This window comes from Polypterus senegalus, chromosome 11, assembly GCF_016835505.1.
Source record: "Polypterus senegalus isolate Bchr_013 chromosome 11, ASM1683550v1, whole genome shotgun sequence".
In the NCBI taxonomy this organism is placed as follows: domain Eukaryota; kingdom Metazoa; phylum Chordata; class Cladistia; order Polypteriformes; family Polypteridae; genus Polypterus; species Polypterus senegalus.
Window position 1 is genome coordinate 100,215,345 of NC_053164.1, and position 25,723 is coordinate 100,241,067.

General features: G+C 39.7%; 1 protein-coding gene across 1 annotated transcript in view; it reads left to right on the plus strand.

Moving 5' to 3' along the window:
• Nucleotides 1-25,723, plus strand: part of LOC120539368 (protein Daple-like) — a 192,679-nt gene that overhangs the window by 26,543 nt on the left and 140,413 nt on the right. Inside the window, exons 2-3 of the mRNA XM_039769369.1 lie at nt 3,446-3,588; nt 13,729-13,837. Of these exons, the coding sequence (XP_039625303.1) occupies nt 3,446-3,588; nt 13,729-13,837 (252 nt within the window). The remainder of the gene's footprint in view (nt 1-3,445; nt 3,589-13,728; nt 13,838-25,723) is intronic.

Here is a 25,723-nt window from a genome sequence, read left to right on the forward strand (position 1 = left end):
TGTCAACACCATATATGGTGGGGTTGGTGCGCTGCTGACCTTGACTCGGGATGTTGTGGGTCGGTGGGTGGAGACCTCCTCAATCCCACTAACATGCCTTCCAATGAGGAAGCAGAGCCTGGGAACTCTGAGGTGGGCTCTCCCATCTTTGGGACTGAGGTCACCGAGGTGGTCAAAAAACTCCCTGATAAGAGCTGTCGATCTACGTTCCTACCCTCACCTATAGTCATGAGCTATGGGTAGTGACCGAAAGAATGAGATCGAACGAAATACAAGCGGCTGAAATGAGTTTCCTCCGCAGGGTGTCTGGGCTTTCCCTTAAAGATAGGGTGAAAAGCTCAGTCATCCGGGAGGGGCTCAGAGTAGAGCCGCTACTCCTCCGCATCGAGAGGAGTCAGATGCGGTGGCTCGAGCATCTGATCAGGATGCCTCCTGGACACCTCCCTGGTGAGGTGTTCCGGGCACGTCCAACTGGGAGGAGGCACAGATTTAATTCAAAGTATAAGAATTTCTTAAATGGGCTTACATTAAATTGTGCATTAACACTCCGCAAATACCATCCTCTGTTGTTCACCACCATCAATAACATGATAGTTATACTCTTAACATGTTTCCCTGGCACACTAAAGAAGGCACTGAGAATATATAAAATAGGAATCACTGGTAAATGTTTAGAGGTAACGATTTCACTTCTATTGCATTGAATTTTGTGAATATTATTTTGTGCTAGTCAGTTTAATTCAACGGCCTAAATATAATTTACATAGTTACAGTCTATGAAGCTGTATAGTAAAGTTATAATTTTCCTGTCACCTTTACTATAATGTACCTGGTAACCTTGTGAGTAAATAGAGAGCCACCCTATAATTACTTGTTTATAGTGCAATTAAAAGACAACGTAATGCAAAAAAAGAAAGCCTTGCAAAACATCTAAATTCCTACGTTATCTACATCTCACCTCAATCACATATTTTTCTGAGAGTCTTGCCAACAGATTCAACAGTGATGGTTACACTCAGAGCATCTTTGAGCACACACTATCATGCACTGACCAATGAAATTTTGACACTTTTAACTATAGTCTCAATATAGCTAAAGTAGGCTGTAGCAACATGTACAGTCAAACATAGCCAGAGAAGGTACTTTCATTTTGATTATTGGATACTCGCAGAGTGGAGAGGCATTGTGGCAGTTGTCTCATTGCCTCATCCTATGTGTCAACCCTGATGCTAGTAATAATAATAATAATCATTTTAATACATTTTATTTATATAGAACTTTTCCCATGCTCAAGGCGAAGAGTGATAAGCAGAGTTAGAAGAGTTAGAGTAAGTAAGTAAGTACACAAGTAAGTAAGAAAGTATGAGGAAGAAGAGTGACAAACACGCATTTTGATTCTATGATGGATAGTTTTGCAATTTAATGTTATTAAAAAAACAATAGATAATGACGTCAGTCATTTGTAAGTAACCTCTTAGAATTGTGTTATATGCTGCAGTGGGCTGGAGTGGCGATAAGAGCTTACTCTGCTAATAACACTTTGAGTATAAATTTGGAAGAGTAACTCACAAGATGCCTAACAACCAACCACTAACCTCTAAACACTAAGAAAAATGTACCTTAACATCAATAACTATCTATATATATAATTCAGTAAAGCAAGACACCCATGGAAAGCACGCCGGAAGGGGCGTGGATTCACTAAGCCGCCGACAAGTAAGATGCCCATGGCACACGCAGGAAAGAGCCACGGCCAAGAATTCTAAGACCATTGGATACGACGACAACTCGCAGAACCACGCCCACCAACTCGGATGCGATGACACAGGAAAAATGGCATTATTTATATTCGTCTGTTTTAGAGTTCACATGCACCTCTGTGCCACGTTGACTGTTCATAGAGGCATGTTTCTTGCGGAAGTGAATCGCTATATGCAGCGTGTAAAACAGTTTGCGAGGGGTATCCCATGGGATCCTTAAAACAATCCTTTAAAACTGAGGATGGAACACAATGAAGTAAGCAGTCTTTAAAAACCAATAAGCCCTGTGCCTCTGTTTCATTACCGTCTCACCTGCTTCACCAATGCAGGCCCTGCAACAGTCGAGATGCTCTCTCAGCAGCTGACCTTCTCTATGCCTGACTGGTTCACACAGAGGCAGCGCGAGGGAAAGCCGCGCACACACTCAGGCAGCGCCAGAGATAGACAGAGGCACACACACAAGCAGCTGGTGGGCGGGTCTCCGTGAGTTTCTCTTGCGAGCAGGCACATGACCAGGTGGTGTGTATGCTTCAAGAACGAGGTTGGACGCGGCAGGACTATCTAAGAAGAGGCATGTTTGTCACGGATGTAAATTGCTGTATGCGGCGTGTAAAACAGTTTGTTTGTTGCGGATGTGAATCGCTGTATGCAACATGTAAAACAGTTTCCGAGGGGTTTCCCATGGTCTTACATTTGGTGGGCGGGTCTCTGTCAGTTGCTCTTGCGACCGGGCACATGACCATGCAGTGTATATGCTTTGAGTGCGAGGGTGGACGTGACAGGACCATCTAGGAAAAATCATGTCGCGAATGTGAATCGCTGTATGCAGTGTGTAAAACAGTTTGTTTGTCGCAGAAGTGAATCGCTGTATGCGGCGTGTAGAACAGTTTGCGAGGGGGAGCCCATGGTCTTACAGTTGGTGGGCGGGTCTCTGTTGGTTGCTCTTGCGAGCGGGCACATGACCAGGCAGTGTGTATGCTTCGAGAGCGTGGGTGAACGCGACAGCACCATCTAAGAAGAATCATATTTGTTGCGGATGTGACTCGCTGTATGCGCCGTGTAAAACAGTTTGTCGAGAATGTGAATCGCTGTATGCAGCGTGTAAAATGCTGTATTGTATGTTGCCCTCTCCAGAGTTACATCTTTTCATTCACCTACAGTCGTATCCTCAAAACCAACCCCATTTGGACAACTGTCTCTTTCAGGAAGTGTTCACCCATCAATACATAATTATGCGGCGTATGGTATGCTGCGGATTGGCTAGTTTACTGTATTTGAATAAAAAAAGACATAAAAGATGTAGTTTGCTTGCCTTTTCTGTTTTGGGATTTTAAAATGGCCACATCTAAACAAGAGTGTAACTCTTTAATTGCAAAAGAGCAATTTTAATAGATTAGTGAAAGAGATTTTAGAATGGCATCGTTTGTTATCTCTTTTTAACACAGATCTGCACATGAGGGTTTACTGTAAGCTGGCCTTAGGTGAAGGTGGAAGGGGGACTGTGGCAGACTTCAATGGCTGCTGTGAGAAAAGGTGGTTACATTTAAGAGGAACTGCTCTAACAAAATTAGAGGAAGTTGGGGCACCCAGAATATAGTGCAGCAGGATGGAGATGAGAAGTCACCGTGGACAGCTTATAAACTAGCCTACTTTTGTCTTAATGTCTTTCTGTCTCTCTTGTTTAGGTGAAAACATTTGAAAAACTGATTGACTGCGAAGAAGAATTTTCTTCTCAGTATTTGGAAGTGAATTCCGGTACCAAGGAAGCACAAAATCAATATCTTCGCCTTCTAGATGGTGTTTATCTGAATAAAGTCATGCGCCTCATGTAAGTAGCACACCAGCTTTTTAAATTGTGAATAAGGTTTACATATTACAGAATTGTATAACCAACCCAGAAACATTAATTTAAAAAAGTTGTTGTTAGCGAGGTTGTTGTCAGCCCTGTTTATACTTTATCGATATGCCTTACACCTTAACAGTCTGTTTTGCTGAACCAGAACGCAGCACAATGGGACTAATATTTCTTTTCTTCTGACTACAACAGTCAGATCCTTGATTTTTCCCAATCTTCCCTCGGCAACTTCCATAAACAGGCCTTTCCCTTTCAGTTTTTCTTTGTGTTTCACACGGACAGAATGAGTTTTCATTTCTTTAATACCTGATATGGCATGAATTTTTGCAGTGGCCTTGCTGGATTAATTTAATTTAATTTTTGGAACTTTTATACATGAATTTCTTACCATTTATTTATTATAACACAAGCCAACCCGCGGAGTAGCATATGCCACACAATTATTTATTGATTGTGAACACTTCCTGAAAGACACAGTTGTCCAAAAGGGGAGGGTTTGAGGATACGACTGTCAGTGAATGAAAAGATGGAACTCTGGAGAGAGCAACATACAATTGTCCGTGACTGAAAACAGGTTTTGGCAGATACAGGCATATCTTTTTGAAAGTTTGGCCCTGTGCCTTATTAATTGTCATTGCAAACGGCAATCTAACAGGAAATTGCCTGCGTGTAAAAGTAAAAGGCAAATTTGAATCTGATGGGGTCAGGGAAATCCGGGGAATAAAGACAGTTTGTGAGGTAGCAGCTGTAATAGTCTTACACTCCAGTACATTGCGGTGAATGCTGGTAACAGAAAGTCTAGTGCCATTACAGAGACCTTTTGCTGGCATGAGGTTTCTGAGAAGTATGACCGAACCAATTTTAATTTTGAGTTTATGCAGAGGCATGCCAGTGGGAGTAAGACTATTAAGAAATTCTTCGGGGAATGAAAGTTGATCTGCAGGATCGGCTGTGACGATGGAGTCAACGCTGGTGAAAGTTACTTCGTCAGTAGGGATAAGTTTCAGCACTTGTTCATTAAGGTGTAGCAAGTCTTCGTTGGTGAGGAGGGTTAGAGTGGGCGGTCGGGGCTCTGTCGTGCGTACCCCATGGTCGGTCGACTTGGTCGATTATATATATATATAGAAAAGCAGCCAGAACCAAAAAAGAACAATGAAAAGTCAACGTGGCACAGAGATGCATATGGATTGTAGCACAGACGAAAGCGACTGAGGCTGTGTTTGGTGAGCTGTTGCGTGTGGGCACATGAGCAGGCAGTGCACATGCCTCTAGAGCGACGGTGGACGCGTGAGGAGGGTCACAGTTGGCGGACGGGGCTCTGTTGAGCGTATCCCATGGTCAGAGTTGGCGGGCGTGGCTCTGTGAGTTGGCGGGCGTGGTCCTGTCGTGCATATCCCATGGTATCCCAGGGTCTTACAGTTGGCGGGTGGGGCTCTGTGAGTTGGCGGGTGTGGCTCTCTGTCTTGTGTGCGTCTTGCGTGCCCTTAGTGAATTATATATATAGATTTTGACAGTGACATCATTATGACACTATTTTGAATAGGCTTCCTGCTGTTTTTTCAAAAAAAGAAGATCTGGAGACCCATCTGTGCTCCCATTTATTGGATAGCTTATGGGAAAGCAGAAAAAAAGCAATCCATTAGCATGCAAACATGATAGTACAGTTGGTTTGAAAAAGGACATTGTCAGTTTGATGTTCTTGCTTTGTCTGCTTGGGTTTTCTCTAGTCATTCTGGTTTCCTAATGCTTACCCAAAGAAATGCATGTTAGGTTAACTGGAGGTTCCAAGTTGGTTCTTTATGAAGATATGGAAGAGTAAGTGCTGTGAATGACTGGCAGTCTGTCAGGGCTGGTTCCTGCTTTGTATAGACAGTGTTGGCCCCAGACAACTCCACCATCTATTTCTTTCTGCTGATTTAGCTTCTTCTGCATTCCAGATAGTCTGACTCTAGAATTAAGGTTGAGGATTTATTTTATTATTGGATGCTTGGTAACAAATGGCTATTAAATTAAATACCTGAATAGTGGCAACATATTGCTTCACTATGAAAATTAACACTGTGTAAAAAAAAACTTTATTTTGAAAACCCCCATATGTGTTCCCCTGAAAACAGAAACTGAAGGAGCCAACTGGTGATCTCATTTATAACAAAACATTCAGAACTTATATAATATTGCCTTGTAATTGGAACAATACTTAATGCTATAAGTCAGCGTTTCTCAGCCTTTAAGTATTTGCGACCTTGAGTTTTCATAACAGTTTTAATCGCACACCCCCTAACATTTTTTTGAAATGTAGATGCATATTTTATTATACCTACTTAACTTTTATCGACATTTACCTAACTCTGTATTTATTGTTCTAGTATCAGAATGTAGTTTAAGTTTATTTGTTTTGGTTTCAACAGATATTTTTTTCATATTTTTGATTCTTGTTTTCTTTTTTCACATCTTCGCGCCCCCCTAGGGGGGCCCGCCCCACAGGTTGAGAACCACTGATATAAGTACATGTAAAAAGATCAGTATTGGCATTGGTTTTGGACATCAAAAATAAGCTCTTGTATAGTTCTTTCAAAGAAACATAATGCATTGGAGCACAAAGTATTAAACTAAACAAAATCCTTGAATAGATAACAGCAGGGAGATTTAAACAAAAGGGTAAATTAAGGTAAACAGCATCCATTCATCATCCATTTTCTATTCTGTTTGTCATGTTCAAGGTGAGGTTGATAGTTTCAGAAAAATTAACAGACAGAGCAGTGGAGCTGAAGAAGGAAAGAGAGTATGTTGCAGTTGTTTAGATGACTGTTGGTAAATGACTTATGAATATGGTCTTGGCATAAGCCCCACAGTTTGGCAGTAGCAATGAAAATAAAGGTGAGTTTTGGGACAGGTGGATGTAGGTGATATCTGTGGTTACTTAGAGGAAGGTGATTGTATGGGTGGTAGCTTCAATCTGCATGTTGGAGCTAGTGCTAATAGTTATGAGGGAGCCCATGAGGACTTTAGCTTCAGTACCAGGAATGTTGAGGGCCAGAGAATTCTGGCATTTGGTGATGCAACAGAAATGATTTGAGTATGATAGACTTTTTGTTGAGGGAGAAAAATGACAGTGACCCCTGGAGTAAGTTGTGTCAAAAATTTCTTGGCTGTAAGAGATCTTTGGTCATTATAATTGTATAATGAGATACGAACGTTGGTCAGCATATGAGGGATAGTAAGTGGTTTTTGGTAAAAGTGGGACTGCAGCAGGGATGCATTCTGAGTCTGATGCTTTTTGTTGCAGTTAAGGAGGGAGTAACCATGGGAGCATTTGTACGCCATTGTCTTTGCATTGACTGGGAAAATTAAAGTGCAATTGAAGAAGAAGATTTTGAAATGGAATGCATGTATACAGTAAATGTGAAATGCCTCAATTAAACTACCAAGATATCAAGATGATGGTTCGAGGTGTAGAGGCAGGAAATGGTTATATATCTGAGTGCTGTGTTTTGTAAAGATGTTGGAAGAAAAATCAACCAATGCAGCAGGTGTTTGAAGTGGTTCATAAAAGATGTAGCAGTGTGAAGAGTAGTCTGCAGGTGGCAAGTTCAACCTTTTTTTGTTAGTTTTCTACTACTTACACATCAGGGCCACAGTATGTTAATGTTTGGTTTATGTAAAAATTTCATTGATTGATTCTTTTATGTTGATTAAAGTTGTGTATAAAAAGTCATAAATAAAATTAAGGGAAAAATCTATATGTGTTTTTGATTCAAAGAATGTATGACTTACACATATATCCTTATCATTATAACACTAAAAAATGGAATGAATAATAAACGGGCAAACATTTTAAAACTTACAAATATCAACTATTTATATAATGTCTAGAATTTTTTTCTAACAGTTATACAGTACAGTACAGAACATAATTATATTCTGAAAAGCAAGTAATGCGTTAATTCCATTTTCAATACTTTTTTACAGTGTTTGCCTTTTACAATTGTTATCATTGGATCATACATTTTTCAAATCATTCAAATCATTTTGCTGATTGCTGCCCTTGGAATGTCTCTCCAGACACAAGAGACCAAATCTTACTAACATACAGCAGATAGAGTGTTAGAACATGTACAGTAGATTTGTTTTGTCTTTTCCCAGCAGTCCTTGAATGGGATATCAGTACTGAATATACTCTCCAGATGAGTTGTTTTCACATCCTAGTGTATACACATTTACACATTATTGTGATTATATTGATCTGTTGTCCAAATTGCTAGAGAGACACATCTAATTTTAGGATCATTCGCAATTTCTTACCAAACACTATTTCCAAACAGCATGAATACTCCACACATGGTAGCCACTGTGAGTGGAAAAATTCATGATAAAATGAATTTTTTCAAATTTCATTATATTTTTTTCAATGTACATCTGAAATATGGGGTAATCACGCCACATGGCCATAGTGCTGTAACTGATGCTACCTCACAATGCAAGTAATGTGCCTCATTCGGGACTCCATGAACAACCACTCATTTGACACAAAGTCAAACCAGTGGTATCCAAGGATTCCACAAAGAGACACTGTAATGAAGGAGTCCTGTCTTTGTCTCTGGTCACTGGATAGTGTCTGTGTCTCACAACCATATAGCAAAACAGGAAGCACCAGTACTTGGACTGTCATCGTTTTGCAAAGATATCGGGAGTGCCACATATTCCTTTCTAGCGACCTCATGACGCCCCATACTCTCCCAATCCATCTACTGACTTCATAGGATGTCATCAGAGACATGAATATCGGTGCTGAGGTATGTAAACCTCTCAACAAGGACAACGCTCTCTCCACAGACAAACACACTGCTGATGTCTGTGTCCAAGAGATCATTAAATACCTTGATCCTGGTTTTTATCCAGGACAATCGCAAGGTGTAAAACCAGACTGCTCCGTCGCTGGTAGGTGACTAAGTAATAATGAATCCTATTGAGGATGACCCTTGAGCACCTTACCCAGCACCAAGAGCAGTGTTATCCCTCTGTAGTTGCTGCAATCCAGGCAATCACCCTTCCCTTTCCAGATTGGGACAACAAATCCTGTTTTCCAGTCAGTTGGAATGACGCCCGTCTCTCAAATGCCAGGAGTACATCCTTACTACCAGCCTGGAGAAGTTCACCCCAGATACTACAGATCCCTGTAGCCTTCACTGCCTTCAGATGGTTCACCACCTGTGCAATTTCCATTATTTTGTGTGGTTCACAGTTAATTGGAGGATCAGGCTCAAGAACACTGGACCCAGAGAAAGCCAACGTTATAGCTGAAGGATCAGCTTTAAACAGCTGCTAAAAGCAGCCAGCTTAGAGGGTTACAACTGCAGTGTCATCCGTTTGGACCGTTCCATCAGCTGCCCTGACTGCGACTCTCTGAGGAACAGATTCAGATGTGCATAATGCTTTGATTCCTCTGTTAGCAGGACATGGGTCACTAGACCATAGACCATCTTGCTCACAAATTCCTCTAACAAACACCTCCATATCTGCCCTCAGAGCCCTCTTAGTCATCCTTCTCAGTTCCCGGTATAGACTGGAGTTCCCATCAAGCCATGTGCTGTGACTCTTCTCGATGATATCAAGAGTGCCCCGTGAGATGAAACACCTCCTTCTGGGAACACCAACACAAGCCTCATGAACCTTCAGGGTCTTGTCACATAAGGTCTCTTACATCACATTAGGATCAGCAGTCAGTAAGTCTGTAAGTTCCTGACACAAACTGCATGCAGTCTCCTTAGAAAAACCCTGATCTTGGAGTCTGGCCAGGTCCAGTCTCATTTCCCCAACCTACTGGACCTAACCTGGATATTCAGAGTATAAACAACAAGTCTGTGGTCAGAATTCACAAACTGGGTGCTTCTGTAGACCTTGCAGTTTCAATTTCCTTCACCACACCAAAAGTGTTGGAGTACCAAGTCCAACGATACAGCTCAGGGTGCTGGAACCAGGATCCAGCGATCTGTAGCCCCTGACCTTTTGCAAAGGCAAGGAACATGAAGCTACTTTCACCACAGTTGCCAGACCCATGGGGACTGACACAATCCTCATAGTCAGTCCTGTCAGTACCAGTGGTCACATTGAAGCCATCCATGACCAGAGGAGAGTCACCTCATGGACACCCATCAACGACCGAACGAAATCATGGATAAAATGTCTCCCTCAGATAGACATCACTCACTGCGTTCGGAGCATATGCTGAGACAAGGACACAGAGAGTGCCTTAACCTGAGTCTGATAATACGCTCGTTGAAAGGAGTGACATCGGACACCATTAGAAGGAGCTGATCTGCCAGAGCAATGGTAGCTCCTTGAGTATGACAGCCATCAGAGCAACCAGACCAATAAAAAATGTATCCCCCTACAAAGATCTGGCCAGTTCCAGTTCTGCGGACCTCAGAGGGTGCCGCCAGTGAAATGTGGAGTTTACAAAGCTCCTCCGACAGCAAAGGAAGATACATTGCATATATAGATGTTCATATTCAAAACCAGTTCAAACAGATACTGTATTTACACATCTGTATAGTACTTAAAATACAGTATGTTATGCCAGCATAAAATCTTTGGCCTTTCCAGACCAATCATCTCTCTGGTATGTATAAATGTAAAGGACCACAATCGTCTTCATAACCCTGGAATTTAAAGTTCCTCTTCTAGTCTGTCCATTTCATTAGATCAGTACCTTAATGAGCTCTGTAAGGGGATCCGGTGCCTCAGAGCAAGGTTTTTGAACCTTTTGTCACAACCCACGAGACAGAGAAAAGCATAAGACTGCCTTTTAATCTTGATATATAGCCAGGTCACCATAACCTTCACATTGAACATTTGTGTTATTATTTGTCCCCTCCCTGCCACAAACCCCATATATGCATCTTTAGTTTGGCTTAAACAAACATAGTTGGGATTTTATTGGGAGCCCAGCACTTCGTAATGGCTTAATTATGGCTTCTAAATGGTGTAGGTGTTCTTACGTGTGTGAGAAAACCTGTATGTTTTTTATAGGTGCAGTACTTTAGGCTCTTTGGGATGTGAGAAATCCATCTACTAGATGTGCAAATGTGGACAGGGCTCTTTGTACCTTAAGGAACTGAACATGATAATAACCAGTGTTCACCATGGTTGTTAAAAGAGGTTTTTACCTTTACCACTTCAGAAGCGCAATTTTCCTATACCTATTCTCTTGTAAGTAGAAGCTAGAAAAGGTGCTTCCCAGAAGCTGTCAGTTAGATTGTTAAACCTTTCAGAATGTAGGCATCAAAAAGACCTGTATGAGTTTTACAAAATTGTTTACAAAACTGCAAAAGCCATTTTGTTTGAGCACTAATGCAATGGGTCTAGTCTAGAACTGCTGCTGGATTTAATAAATCCCCGTTGTACCTTTTTTCAGTTTCTTCTTCCATTTTATACTTTCATATGATATCATATTAGTTTAAACTAGCCAACCCGCGGCTTACCATACGACGCATAAACAGGCCGGTTTTTTAATGATTTTTAAGCACAGGGAGAAAATTAACATTTGAAAAATCGGTAATGTAATAAATCAGCAAGAAAAGCAACATTGTAACAATGCACGGAACACACCAACACAGAATCGTCTGTGACTGAAAACTGGCGGACCGCCATCGCTCATGTGCCCACCTCCAGCTCGTCACTTGAGTCGTTGTCGTCTTTGCACAGTCCAGATGTACCTGTGACTCACGTAGACTTTCCGTGTTCCTGCAGGAGCATCTAAGAAGACGCATGTTTGTTGCGGATGCAAATTGCTGTATGTAGCGTGTAAAACAGTTTGGTATGGTGCACGTGGTCGTGCGTCATAACTGAAAACTCGGTTTTTAAAGACTGCTTACTTCATTGTGTTTGAACCTCAGTTGTAAAGGATTGTTTTAAGGATCCCATGAGATACCCCTCGCAAACCGTTTTACACGCTGCATATGGCGATGGCGATTCACCTCCGGCGTGGCTCCTTCCTGCGTGCACCATAGGAGTCTTACTTGTCGGCGGCTTAGTGAATCCACGCCCCTTCCGGCATGCTTTCCATGGTTGTCTTGCCTTAGTGAATTATATATATAGATATTGTGCAGCTGACTTTTCATTCTACCCAAAACATCTGTACTAAAATTGACCTTTTTGGTGTTGGAGAAAGAAACCACTTCCCATAAAAAAGTGAATTGCTGGGAAAATGTTTCTTGAGTGACATGGATTTTTTTTAAATGTTGGGTTCCATTTATGTTAATCTGTTTTAAAGTACTTTGTTTTTTGTCTGTGTAAACAAATCTATCTTTAAAAACATTAAAGCTGTCTTTAAAACTGTATTTAGTGAAGAATACTATACAAAAGTAAACTGAATTGAAATTTTTAAGCCTTTCCAGCTTTTTGACATTATCCAAGTTAGCCAAAATCTCAGACTTCAGAGTCTGGTAGTTAGTCGACAGTGCCTCATCTACAGTATAATAGGTAATTGTATGTCTGGAAGGCAAGCCTACAGGAGGAAGGCAGGTAGCCCATTCATCCTTTGACCAGTGGTCAAGGGAGACATCTTTATCAAACATGGTCAAATATGCCTTAGTATTATTGAAAGGTGTTAGTACACTGAAAGGATGAGACTTATTTGAATCTTACCTGTTTTATTAAGGTAGGAATAGGTGGAGATGCAGCTGCGGCAAATTCCTCTCAAACCTTCTATTTCTGTGTGCTAAGCTATAACTGGAAAGTTTAAGGTGTACAATATCAAAAATTAACTGAACAATATAGTGCGTAAGATGGTTCTGTGTTGTAGTTAATACTTTAGAGTTGGTTCCTTTGTTCATAATTATTTGTTTTATTTTAAAACTCAGAACAGGGTAAAGAAAATAACAGGGAAACATTTTATTCAAGTTGTCACAGCACGCTATGCAGTACCTCTTCAGAACATTGAGCATCTTTGCTCAGGCAGAAATCTTTCATTAGAAATATATTCTTCATTTGGAGGGAGACATGGGGATCTTTGGGAGCAAGTCATCTGCATAAGTCAAACACAATGTAAAATAATTTAAAAATAAATATTAAATATTTGTACCACAGTAGTATAACGTGTGTTGCATGTTGATTAGAACATGCAAGTAAGAATTTCAGTGTACTCTGTATATATAACAGTAATGACCCTATAAACCTATAATAAAATGTTATTGCAGTGCAAAACCATCCAACTCTAAATTTAGCTTTTTATTTTCTAATAAGCTCTAATCAAACATTTCTCCAACAATGGTTGTTCTTTTATTTCTTGATTGAATTCATTACTGATCTGTTAGCTATGGGTCCTGGATCTACAAAGAATTTATAACATTATATTTCTTTCATGAATAATGAAAATGTCAACACTATACATGAGGTTGAGATCCCTCCACTCTGACAGTATCCTTTGCATTTGCAAAAAGTCATTTAGTTTGTACAAACAGCAGGGACTCACATAGGCATTATGATTTGACTGGAAAAGGAAGCACTGAGGATTTGGCTGCTTTGTCTCTCCACCCTGCTAGAGGACTTCTGTTGAGAGTAATGCAATGTCCACATCTGTATAATTCTTCCTTGTTACAATCTATGCATATTTCTGAATCAGTATCAGTGGAACGTGTATCAGTGTTTCAAAGCTCTTTCTTTCATTCACAAATTGTGTGAACAGCAGTAACTGTGGCTTTCTCCTCCCAGCAGTGCTTGAGTATGGCTTAACAACTGTTCCATATGATGATAGAGTTGTGCTTTGGCAGTTCCAATACTGATTTGAAAACAACCCAGTGAAGGCTGTGGTGAATAAATGAAACAATGTTGTGATTTGATGTACTCTTCTGAGGATGCTACTCAAAAATAGTCTGAAGTTTGAGAAACAGATGCCATTCAGATCCTCAGCTGGTTGTTTCCTTAAATACTTATCAAATAATAACAGCCTGCAAGTAAGACAAATCTGGGATGCTTTCCTTAGTGGCATGGTTTCAAGGAAAAAGCCATATTTAGCAAAAGAACACAAGCATTGGATGATTGGAAAAAAGTAATATATAGAGTATTTTATTAAATAATCAGAGATCAATATTTCACCTGCTTTTGTATTACCAGAGACCCCAATCCCAAAACAGAACGGATCTACCGCAATGAGAGAAATGATGAAATTCTGCGGATTCAAAACCTCTCCATATTGATCCAGCATATTCGGTCTTTCTATCAGGTGAGCAGATGGTATTACATAGATATTTACTGACAGAAGGATGGCTCCACATGTAATATTGACATTTTAAAATAGGTGGACCCTTATTTAGTTTATTGTCGGACTGTAGTATGGATGTTAATATTTTTCTTGAGATTCACTGGATTTTCTGCAATGAATTAGTATTCCTCCCACTTTCTAAACACAGTGTTGGGCTGATTTTCTATTATCAATTGTGTGTGGTTGTATAAGTAAAGGTGACCTGCAAAAATGAACATCCTTGGTGACAATTTCTGCCTGGACCATGGATAAAATGGATATACAGTATATACTGAGGGATCTTTTTTGTGTAAATGTTCTTAAAATTATAAACCTCATTAGGAAATCACCTCCAGAAATAAACAAAGTAACTTCAACAAAAAAACTGACAAAGAAAAAGAGAAGTTGAAGGCAGTGGTTCTCTTTTTATGAAGCTTGTGGAAGTAGTCATGAAAATCAAAAAAATCTAATATCTACAGTATATCACTCAATACAGTAAACAGTAGTTTAAATAATAGGCAATAAGAAAGAAAGAGTGAGTGGGCATTTTCAATAAAGAAAAAAGCCAGAGCTGTTAAAAACATGGTGATTCATCTTCAGATTTAGCATAATTTTATCATTTTAAACTTTGCTTTTTGCTAGTTTATATACAGTGTGCTGTAAAATGCCCACCAATGTCCTGTACATGCATAATGCATGGTGAAATCTCATGTTAACATATAGTTAAAATATACGTTAAAGTATAGTTTTAAAATAATTTAAGGAGTGATGTTAGATATACTTGCTAATTTTTATTATATTGTATATACCAGTGGTTTTCAACCTGTGATATGTGAAGAATTGCTGGGTAGTACGCAATGGAGCACCAAAAAATTGCTGGGAGAGGCAAGTGCAAGCAAAGGGAAAGAGAGAGACAAAGAGAGAGGGAAAATCTACCTAAGGAGGGATTGAATTTTGACACTGGATAGTTGGTACTCTTTATGTAAGAACTAGCAAAATACTCGCGCTTCGCAGCGGAGAAGTAGTGTGTTAAAGAAGTAATGAAAAAGAAAAGGAAACATTTTAATAATAACGTAACATGATTGACATTGTCATTGTCATGAGTGTTGCTGTCATCTATACTAATAAAAGGCAAAGCCCTCACTCACTCACTCACTCACTCACTCATTCACTCACTCACTCACTCACTCACTCACTCACTGACTCATCACTAATTCTCCAACTTCCCGTATAGGTAGAAGGCTGAAATTTGGCAGGTTCATTCCTTACAGCTTCCTTACAAAAGTTGGGCAGGTTTTATATCGAAATTCTACGCGTAATGGTCATAACTGGAAGCTGTTTTTCTCCATTTACTGTAATGGAGATGAGCTTGAACGCCGGGGCGGAGTTTCGTGTGACATCATCACGCCTCCCACGTAATCACGCAGTACATAGAAGACCAGGAAGACCTCCAAAAAGCGCTGAAGAAAACATGCATTATATAATTGAGAAGGCAGCGAAACAATAAGACATATACAACCATATTCATGAGTTATGCTACTTTGGAAACAAAGCACGATGTAAACCTACACTTTAAGTTCATAGACAGGGGCTGCCGCTGGCGTTTGTAATTTAGTGCCTGCCCATATAAGGCCGTCCGTCAGCGGCAATCCAATAGCAAACTCCCACTAAATATTCACGGGTGAAGGACTGTGCTTATGGAGAGGAAGATGAGATGGTCAGGGTGGTGTTTGACACAAACTCAGCGAAACTGCGAGAGAAAGTTTTAAGTGCCAGGACTAAGGTAACATTAAATACAGCCATGGACATAGCATGAGATGGCACCAGCACAGCTGGGAACCTTCGATGCATGTACACCGAGCGGCTCACGTGAACTGACGCAGTGCACAGATAAAAAGCAACAGTTCCAAAGAGGCTGAACAAAACTGAATTACACAATTGAAAAGGCAGCAAAAAATATGAAGCGCCTGATACATACAAGCATATTCATAAATCCAGCTACTGCGGAAACAAAGCACACGTGGAAAAGTCAATGTCCCGCTAAAGGAAGACAGTGTAAAAAACCCGTGCATGCAGTGTGTCAGGTCTCAGATAAAGAAGAAGACGAGCTGTTTATTGATGCAGTAAGAAACGAATCGATGAATGAAACCTGTCATCTTTACAACGATTGACAAACACGGAATGTAACTTGAACACAACACATCCTACAAATACGAACCTGATTGAAAGAAATAATGATAATCAAATCCTTGATGACAGCAACACTCAGTAACACTCACAAAACAAATACTGTATATTGACAGTCATGTTACGTTATTTTTAAAATGTTCCCTTTTCTTTTCTAGCTTTTTAACACACTACTTCTCGCTATGATACGCGGGTATATATATATGTATATATATATCCCGATCTACATACTCGAATAATGGATACTTTATTCGCCATCAATGATTGTTTTGGTAAAGCCATACTCAGTGTATTCATTAGATGAACGGTAAAAAGTAAGAGCGAGGGAGGATGACTTATTGAGGCATGCAGGCTGTAGTGCTGCCAACTCTATCTGAATTGCGCGATCACATTTGAAAAAATATATCTTTTCAAGTTCTATTTAGTCCATATGTGTCAAACTCAAGGGCCGCGAGATCATTTTATATACTGTATTATTGTTATTAATGGCCCGGGTATATGAAGCGCTGGTAACACAATAAACTACAGATCCCATAATGCAGCGCTTCAGCTGCCTTGCGAACACTTACCGTTAATCAAGTCTAGCTTATGATGCTGCAAGTTATTGCGAAGCTAGCTCACACGATGCTGAAGAGAAAAGTTGATTCTGAAAATAGAGCCTTTAAAACCGATGGGAGGCTGAGTATATGTTTACTGAACCCGTGTGTCTCATTTGTGGAGCTAATGTGGCTGTAATTACAGAATTTAATCTAAGACGGCACTATGAGACAAAACATCAGGGTAACCTGAATGCAATGCAGAAGATACAGAAAAGAAGAATTAAATAAGAATCTGACACTTCAGCGGACGTTTTTACCCGTGCACAATCACAAAGTGATTTCAAGTGAAGCTGCTTTTATGGGAGACACAAATGCACCAGTGCACCTTGCCCCACTTTCCCTGTTCCCAAGTAATGTTAAACCAAGTCGTCACTACGGTGTTCCCAAATCGCACTTTGCTGATAAACTGAGCGCACTGAGTTTGCACGGCGCTTTGGTGACTTTGAAGAACAAAAAGTCCGTCTACATGCGGCTCGAACCTTGTGCATGTTTGGTAGCACATATCTGTGTGAGAAGCTCTTCTCAGTGATAAAGACTAACAAAACAGCACACAGGAGTCGCCTCACTGATGAGCACCTGCAATCCATCCTGAGAATCTCCACAACACAGAACCTCACACCAAACATAAACGAACCTGTTGCCAAAAAGATGCCAGGCGTCCAGCTCTAAAATGACATATGAGCAAAGACAACTGAATGATTTGATTTGTTATTGCTGAAAGGAACACATTTTATTTATATTTCCAGGTTTTGTTATGCAGCATGTTCATATTTGAATTTGTATAATTTTGACAGGATATATTTTTATGGAGAGCAAAATCTTTTGGGATATTTAAAATCTAAGTTTATTTTTATATAAAATTACATAAGAGTAAAGAAATTTGAATGTTTGTTCTTTTAACGCTTACTTTATTTCTAACTTGTATAATTTAGACAAGATATATTTTTATGGAGAGCAAAATATTATAAGTTGTTTAAGGTTTGAGTTGATTTATTCAGAATAATATTCCTGTCTGTTTTTACCATTCCTACCAAAGATATTTCTGTCGACTAAATAAAAATTCCTTCTATTTAAAATTTAAATAGAACTTGAACAAATATGATAGTTCATAATATCCACGCAGACTTGCACGTAAGAGCGGAGTTATCCGTTTTAACAAGCAGTGTATTGCACTGATCTGAAATAGCTGTGTGTGTATATATGTAGATATGTATGTATATGTATATATATGTTTATATATGTGTGTGTGTATATATATATATATATATGTATTTGTGTGTATATATGTGTGTGTATGTATGTATATGTGTATGTATATGTATGTGTATATATGTAGATATATATATATGTATGTATATATGTGTATATATATGTGTATATGTATAGATATGTATATATATGTTTATGTGTGTGTGTGTATATATATATATATATATATATATATATATATATATGACAACAACACTCATCACTCACAACAGTGACAAAACAATTACATTGACAATCATGTTACGTTATTTTCAAAATGTTTCCTTTTCTTTTCATTGCTTCTTTAACACACTACTTCTCCGCTGCGAAGCGCGGGTATTTTGCTGGTATATATATATACACGCACACACACACAAACATATATATACATATACACACATATATACAGTATATATACATATACATCCACATATATATATACAGTAGAGTACCGCTAATCCGAACTAATTGGGACCGAACCCTGTTCAGATTAGCGAAAATTCGGATTAGGCGGAGTTTTGTCATATAATGCCATATATTGACTTTATGAGGCGTATTAAGCGTCTGATGTGTCAAGAATTAAAGGTAAGAAATTACGTATTCTAGTACACTGCTATTTAATCTGCACTGTAGTGTGACTGTGATCGGAGGTAAAATCGATATGACGGGCGGTACGTGAGTAGTAGCGGAAGGGCAGTGACCTAGACCTACGCATTCCTCTTGATTTCTGTTCCCAAACTATGAGTCACTGAGTCAGTGTGCCACCTGCTACTGCTGAGTGATGTGTTTTGTGCAATGTTATTGTTCGTGTGCGTGCACTTGCCCTGTGTTTTGTGAGTCCTTGTGAGTGGTGTGTAGTGTGGTTTCTTTACATTCTGTGCTTGTCCCTGCTGTTAATCATCATGGCAAGCAAACGTAAACATAACTCGTGTACATTAAAAGAAAACTGGAAGTTTTGAAAAGACTTGACAAAGGTGAAAGTGCCACTCAGTTATCGAAGGAATTTGGTGTCGGGAAAACAACAATTTCCTATTGGAAAAAGAACAGAGGTAAAATTGAGCAGTTTTGTGCTACCACAAGTGAAAAAACGATTGAAAAACGTAGCAAGACGACAGTGTCTTCTTACGAAAAATTGGACGAAGCACTTTTCTTATGGTTTACACAAGAAAGACGGAAAGGAATCCCTATCACTGGCCCTCTAATTCAAGAAAAGGCGCTTCAATTGAACAAGCTCATGGACGGTGACGTATCATTTACGGCTAGTTGTGGTTTCTTAGACCGATGGAAGAAAAGACACGGAATCAGGCAGCTTACAATAACTGGGGAGAAATTGTCAGAGGACAACGAAGCAGCTGTTGAATACCTTGAGGAGTTCAAATGCATCATTTCTTCCTACTCGCCCCAGCAAGTTTACAACGCAGATGAGACAGGACTTAACTTTAAAGCATTGCCTACCAAAAGTCTTGCATCACAAGAGGAACGATCTGCACCAGGGTTTAAAATGGATAAACAGCGCCTAACTGTGTTGGCCTGCAGCAATGCTTCTGCCACAAATAAGCTTCCAGTAATGGTTATTGGCAAATCGGCAAAACCACGCTGTTTTAAGAACATGAACATGAACTCTCTCCCTGTTTTTTACAGAAATCAAAAGAAAGCTTGGATGGATCGTGCCTTGTTCCAAGAATGGTTTGACAAGCAATTTGTGCCAAAAGTAAAGGCGTTTAACAAAGAAAATGGATTGCCTCCTCGTGCTTTGTTACTTATAGACAATGCTCCGTTACATCCAGAAGAAATGCAAGTTGTTTGCGATGATATCAAGACTATTTTTCTCCCACCAAATGTCACATCGATTTTGCAGCCAATGGACCAAGGGGTTTTGCAGGCTTTGAAACAGAATTATAGAAAAATGCTTCAATTTTGGATAAACTCAAGAAAATGAACATCAAAGATGTTATTTACTGGGTTGCTGAAGCTAGGGAAAACACACATAAGGAATCCTTACAGAAGTCTTGGAAAAATCTCTGGCCTGAGCTAGAGTTTGTCCAAACAGTTTTCCCCCCGACAAAAGAAAATTGCGAACTTCTTCAATTGGTGAAAAGAATGCCAGGTTGTGAAAATGCAGAAGAAGAGTGCTTGGAAGAGTGGACGGCTGTTGACGACTGTGGCCATGAAGAATACACAGATGATGACATTGTGGCAGCTGTGCAGGGAACGTCAGCTGATCTCGACGCAGACGACAGTGAGGAGGAAGGGGACGCGCCGACTGATGTTGTTCCACACACTGCCGCAGCCAGTGCCCTTGATCTCGCTTTGCGCTACGTTGAGCAACACGCCGATGCAACCCCAACAGATGTTATGTTTATGCGGCGATGGCGAAACATTGCTTCTTCAAGCCGTTTTAGTTTGTTGCGTCAGAAGAAGATCACTGACTTTATCTCTTAGATAATGGTTTGCTTTTTACGTTTTGTGTAAATGCTGTACAGAACATGGATTCTACATATGTGAGTAAATTCGAACTTGTTTCAATTTGAAGGAAGGCTGTATTTTGGATTTTTAGTTAGACAGCGAAATTGAAAAATTACAAGTTTCTTAAATGTACATTAAACGTACGACATAACTTGAAAAAACTTGTTTTCTTTACTTTTCCCAGTTCAGAAATTTTATAAAAATTACTGTATTTTTTCCCCTAGCCTGTTCGGATTAGGCGGATTTTCGGATTAGCGGGGTTCGGATTAGCGGGACTCTACTGTACATATATATGCATACATATTTATATATATGTGTGTGTATGTATATATATATATATATATATATATATATATATATATATATACATACACACACACACACACATATATATACATATATATGCATATACATATGTACATATATACACATATATATACATATCCACATAGAGATATACTAGCAAAATACCCGTGCTTCGTAGCGGCGAAGTACTGCCTTAAAAGTTTTATTAAGAAGAAAATTAAACCTTTTTAAACTGAGGGAAAATATACCAAAAATTATTTATTAAGGATCTCTTTGTATACCACATTGTGAGTTCGGCCCTCCGGTTGTAATATGACCAAGCTGTGCGCTGAGCTTACTCTTGAGCATGCAACATACAGTTGGCCATGTGAACAGTAATCTTGTTTCAGATTTCACAGCTTGGATTGCTTCTGTCATAATCGGTTTGAGTTTCATGGTTTGTTTCAATTACGACAGTATATGTAGGACTTGTGTTGAACAGACATTCGGCATCTGTCCAGCGATGTAAGTATACAACTGGTTTCATCGATAACTTCACATGCAGCTTTTGAGAGTTTAAACATTCATAAACATCAAATTGTTCACTACTGAAATTGTCACATGTCAATCTAAGATGTTTAAGAGGCATTGGCGGTTATCAAAAGGTGTAAAATATTTGGCCATTTCGGTACACTTGAAAGCGACAACCGAACAATTCACCGGCAGCCATCAACTCACATGCAGATGCATAGGTGAAGGGCTTAAGCATTTCACTCTTCTAGTGCTCCTGTGTAGAATAATTATCTCCTGTACCATCATCAGTCCACACCTTGAACCTGTCCCAGTCATTCAATACATAAGACACAATGTTCCTCCGGATATCAAGAGTGAGCCTGATATGGCCGTGCAATATGTAACAAAGAGAATGGAAAAGGTAGGTTCCATCTCCGGGCATGGAAACCACTCGGTAAGTGACAGTTCTTTGATCGATGGCTATCATCTCGATATACATGTTAATGGGAGTACGGTTGGAATGCTAAAGGAAATGAGTACCTGAACAATGTAAAGTAAATCTAAAATACCTACACAATAACAATAATCGTAATAAATGAACAATAAAACAGCGGAGAAGCCGTGGATTAAATAAAAAGGTTGTAGTTATCAGCAGGGAGACGTAAATCCCATGGCGAAGCAAGGAAGGGAATGTAGAGACTGGAGCGACGGACGGCCTTATATAGGCAGGCAGCCAACAACGTGGGAGGTGTTGGGATGGGGGACCCAACGGCGCCTCACACTGTAACCGAGCTGCAGGCTATGGACGTATATATATACGTAAGTAGGATTCAGTTAGCGTTGGGAACCCGCGTACCAAATTTCTTGAAGATGGGCCCATAAGTAACAAAGACCGTTGAAAAGTTAAATATGGCAGGCCGACAGTGGCATCATACCACCGAAATAAGTACCAAATTTCAGCCTTGTACCTAAACAGGAAGTTTGAAAATTAGTGACATTGGAAAGTTTAATATGGTGGCTGACAGTGGCGTCATACCACCGAAATAAGTATGTACATTGGTTTCGGTTAGCGCAGGGAAGCCGCCTACCAAATTTCGTGAAGATGGGGTCATGAATTAGAAAGTCCAACATGGTGGACGTTGTTGACCGTTATGACCATAATGCGTAGAATTTCGAAATGAAACCTGCTTAACTTTTGTAAGTAAGCTGTAAGGAATGAGCCTGCCAAATTTCAGCCTTCTACCTACACGGGAAGTTGGAGAACTAGTGACGTTGGAAAGTTCAATATGGCGGCCGACAGTGGCGTCATACTATCGAAATAAGTACGTACATTGGTTTCGGTTAGCGCAGGGAAGCCTACCAAATTTCGTGAAGATGGGACTATAAATAAGAAAGTTCAACATGGCAGACATTGTCGACCGTTATGACCATAATGCGTAGAATTTCGAAATGAAACCTGCTTAACTTTTGTAAGTAAGCTGTAAGGAATGAGCCTGCCAAATTTCAACCTTCTACCTACACGGGAAGTTGGAGAATTAGTGATGAGTGAGTGAGTTAGTCAGTCAGTGAGTCAGTGAGGGCTTTGCCTTTTATTAGTATACATATATATATATATATATATACTAGCAGAATAACCGCGCTTTGCAGCGGAGAAGTAGTGTGTTAAAGAAGTTATGAAAAAGAAAAGGAAACATTTTAAAAATAACGTAAGATGATTGTTAATGTAATTGTTTTGTCATTGATATGAGTGTTGTTGTCATATCTATCTATATATATATATCTACAGTGAACCCTCGTTTATCACGGTTAATCCGTTCCAGACTCTACCGTGATAAATGAATTTTTGCGAAGTAGGATTCTTTATTTATAAATCGAATATTTTCGAATATAGAAAACCTGTTTACGACCTTCTAAATACTTTTTTAACATTATTAGAGCCCTCTAGACATGAAATAACACCCTTTAGACATAATTTTGTCTATTTTTCCAGCGCATCGCACACAAGCAAGAGAATGGTGACAGCACCAGAACTCTGCTCAAATCGCGTTGCTTCGTACCTCAAGCCGCAAGTAGTAAGTCTGTAATAAGCTGAATACCGCTACGCTTTGCACTCACGGGACGGAAGGACAATCCCGAACGCTTTTATCTAGTAGATTATTGTACTGTACATTTAATTGCACACAACCAGTAACCTATGAAGGCACGACCTCAGTAGGAGAGTCTTCAGAGGTGGTGCAGTATCTTCAGCAGGTGCGTTGTTGTCTTCAGTGAAAAAGTACTAGGAGTAGGCAGTGGGTTTCTGGGTGCGCGGCTGAAGAACATCTTGATAGGCAGTTGCTGGCGCTGTCTTTTCATATGCGTGAGGCTTTTGTAGGGTATTGCCATCTTTAATCATATCCAAGAGTTTCACCTCCTGGATAGCAAGCATCTTCCTCGGGCGCTTAGTTTTATTGTCAGAAGGCTTAGAAAAAGCAGCACGTTTAGGAGCCATCGTAGGGTTTAGATAAAAGTTCTTAGAAAGCGCATGCGTAGTGACATAAGCGTGTATGAAAAAAAAATCGCGATAGAGTGAAGCCGCGAAAGTCAAAGCGTGATATAGCGAGGGATCACTGTATATATATATATATATATATATATATACATATATATATATAGCAAAATACCCGCTTGGCAGCGGAGAAGTAAAAAGAAAAGGAAACATTTTAATAATAACGTAACATGATTGACAATGTAATTGTTTTGTCATTGTCATGAGTGTTGTTGGCATATATATATATATATATATACAGGTATATATATATATATATATACAGGTATATATACAGTAATCCCTCCTCGATCGCGGGGTTGCGTTCCAGAACCCCCCGCGATAGGTGAAAATCCGCGAAGTAGAAACCATATGTTTGTATGATTAGTTTTATATATTTTAAGCCCTTAGAAACTCTCCCACACTGTTTATAAATATTCTCCGCACAGTTATACAGTAAACCCTTGTTTATCGCGGTTAATCCGCTCCAGACAGATAAATGAATTTCCACAAAGTAGGATTCTTTATTTATAAATCTAATATTTTCGCAGTTAGAGCATAGAAAGCCTGTTTACGACCTTCTAAATACGTTTTTTTAACATTATTAGAGCCCTCTAGACATGAAATAACACCCTTTAGTCAAAAGTTTAAACTGTGCTCCATGACAAGACAGAGATGACAGTTCTTTCTCACAATTTTTTCTCACAAAAGAATGAAAACATATCTTCCTCTTCAAAGTGTGCGTAAGGAGCAGAGAATGTCAGAGAGAGAGTAAAGTAAACAATGAAAAATCAATAGGGCTGTTGCGCTTTTAATTATGCAAGCACCGCGATAAAGCAGCGGCAATGAAGGGATCAATGCGAAGGTAGCCTTTCAGCATTTTTTACAGGAGCGTCCGTATCTTCTAAGCAAACAGCCTCTGTGCAAAAGCCCTCTGCTCACATCTCCTCCGTCAAGCGCGGAGAACGTCAGAGAGAGAGAGAGAGCGCGAGATTAAAGCAAACAATCAAAAAATCAATAAGTGTGCTTTTGGACGCACCTTGATAAAGCGGCATTTCTTAGAGGAGCGTATCCACTAGGCAAACAGCTTCTGTGCAAACAGCACCTCTGCTCACACCCCCTCCGTCAGGCGCAGAGAATGTCAGAGAGGGTGAGATTGAGGCAGAGACAAGCAAACAATCGAGCACCGCGCAGGAGGCATATCTTATAGCATTGAGGAGTTTTAGTTAATATGTAATACGTGCTCTGATTGGGTAGCTTCTAAGCCATCCGCCTTGTATGAAATCAACTGGGCAAACAAACTGAGGAAGCATGTACCATAAATTAAAAGACCCATTGTCCGCAGAAATCCGCGAATCAGCGAAAAATCTGCAATATACATTTACATATGCTTACATATAAAATCTGCGATAGAGCAAAACCGCGAAAGTCAAAGCGCGATACAGCAAGGGATCACTGTATATATATATACACATACACACAGACACACACACATATATCTATACTAATAAAAGGCAAAGCCCTCACTCACTCACTCACTCATTCACTCACTCACTCACTCACTCATCACTAATTTTCCAACTTCCCGTGTAGGTAGAAGGCTGAAATTTGGCAGGCTCATTCCTTACAGCTTACTTACAAAAGTTGGGCAGATTTCATTTTGAAATTCTATGCGTAATGGTCATAACTGGAAGCTATTTTTCTCCATATACTGTAATGGAGTTGAGCTGGATGGCCGTGGGGGGCGGAGTTTCGTGTGACATCATCACGCCTCCCATTTAATCACGTGAACTGACTATCAACGCAGTACGTAGAAAACCAGGAAGAGCTTAAAAAAGCGCTGAAGAAAACATGCATTATATAATTGAGAAGGCAGCGAAACAATAAGAAGCGAGCGACTGACATATACAACCATATTCATGAGTGCTGCTACTTCGGAAACAAAGCACGGTGTAAACCTAAAGTTTAAATTAAGTTCATAGACAGGCTGCCACTGGCGTTTGTAATTTAGTGCCTGCCCATATAAGGCTGTCCGTCAGCGGC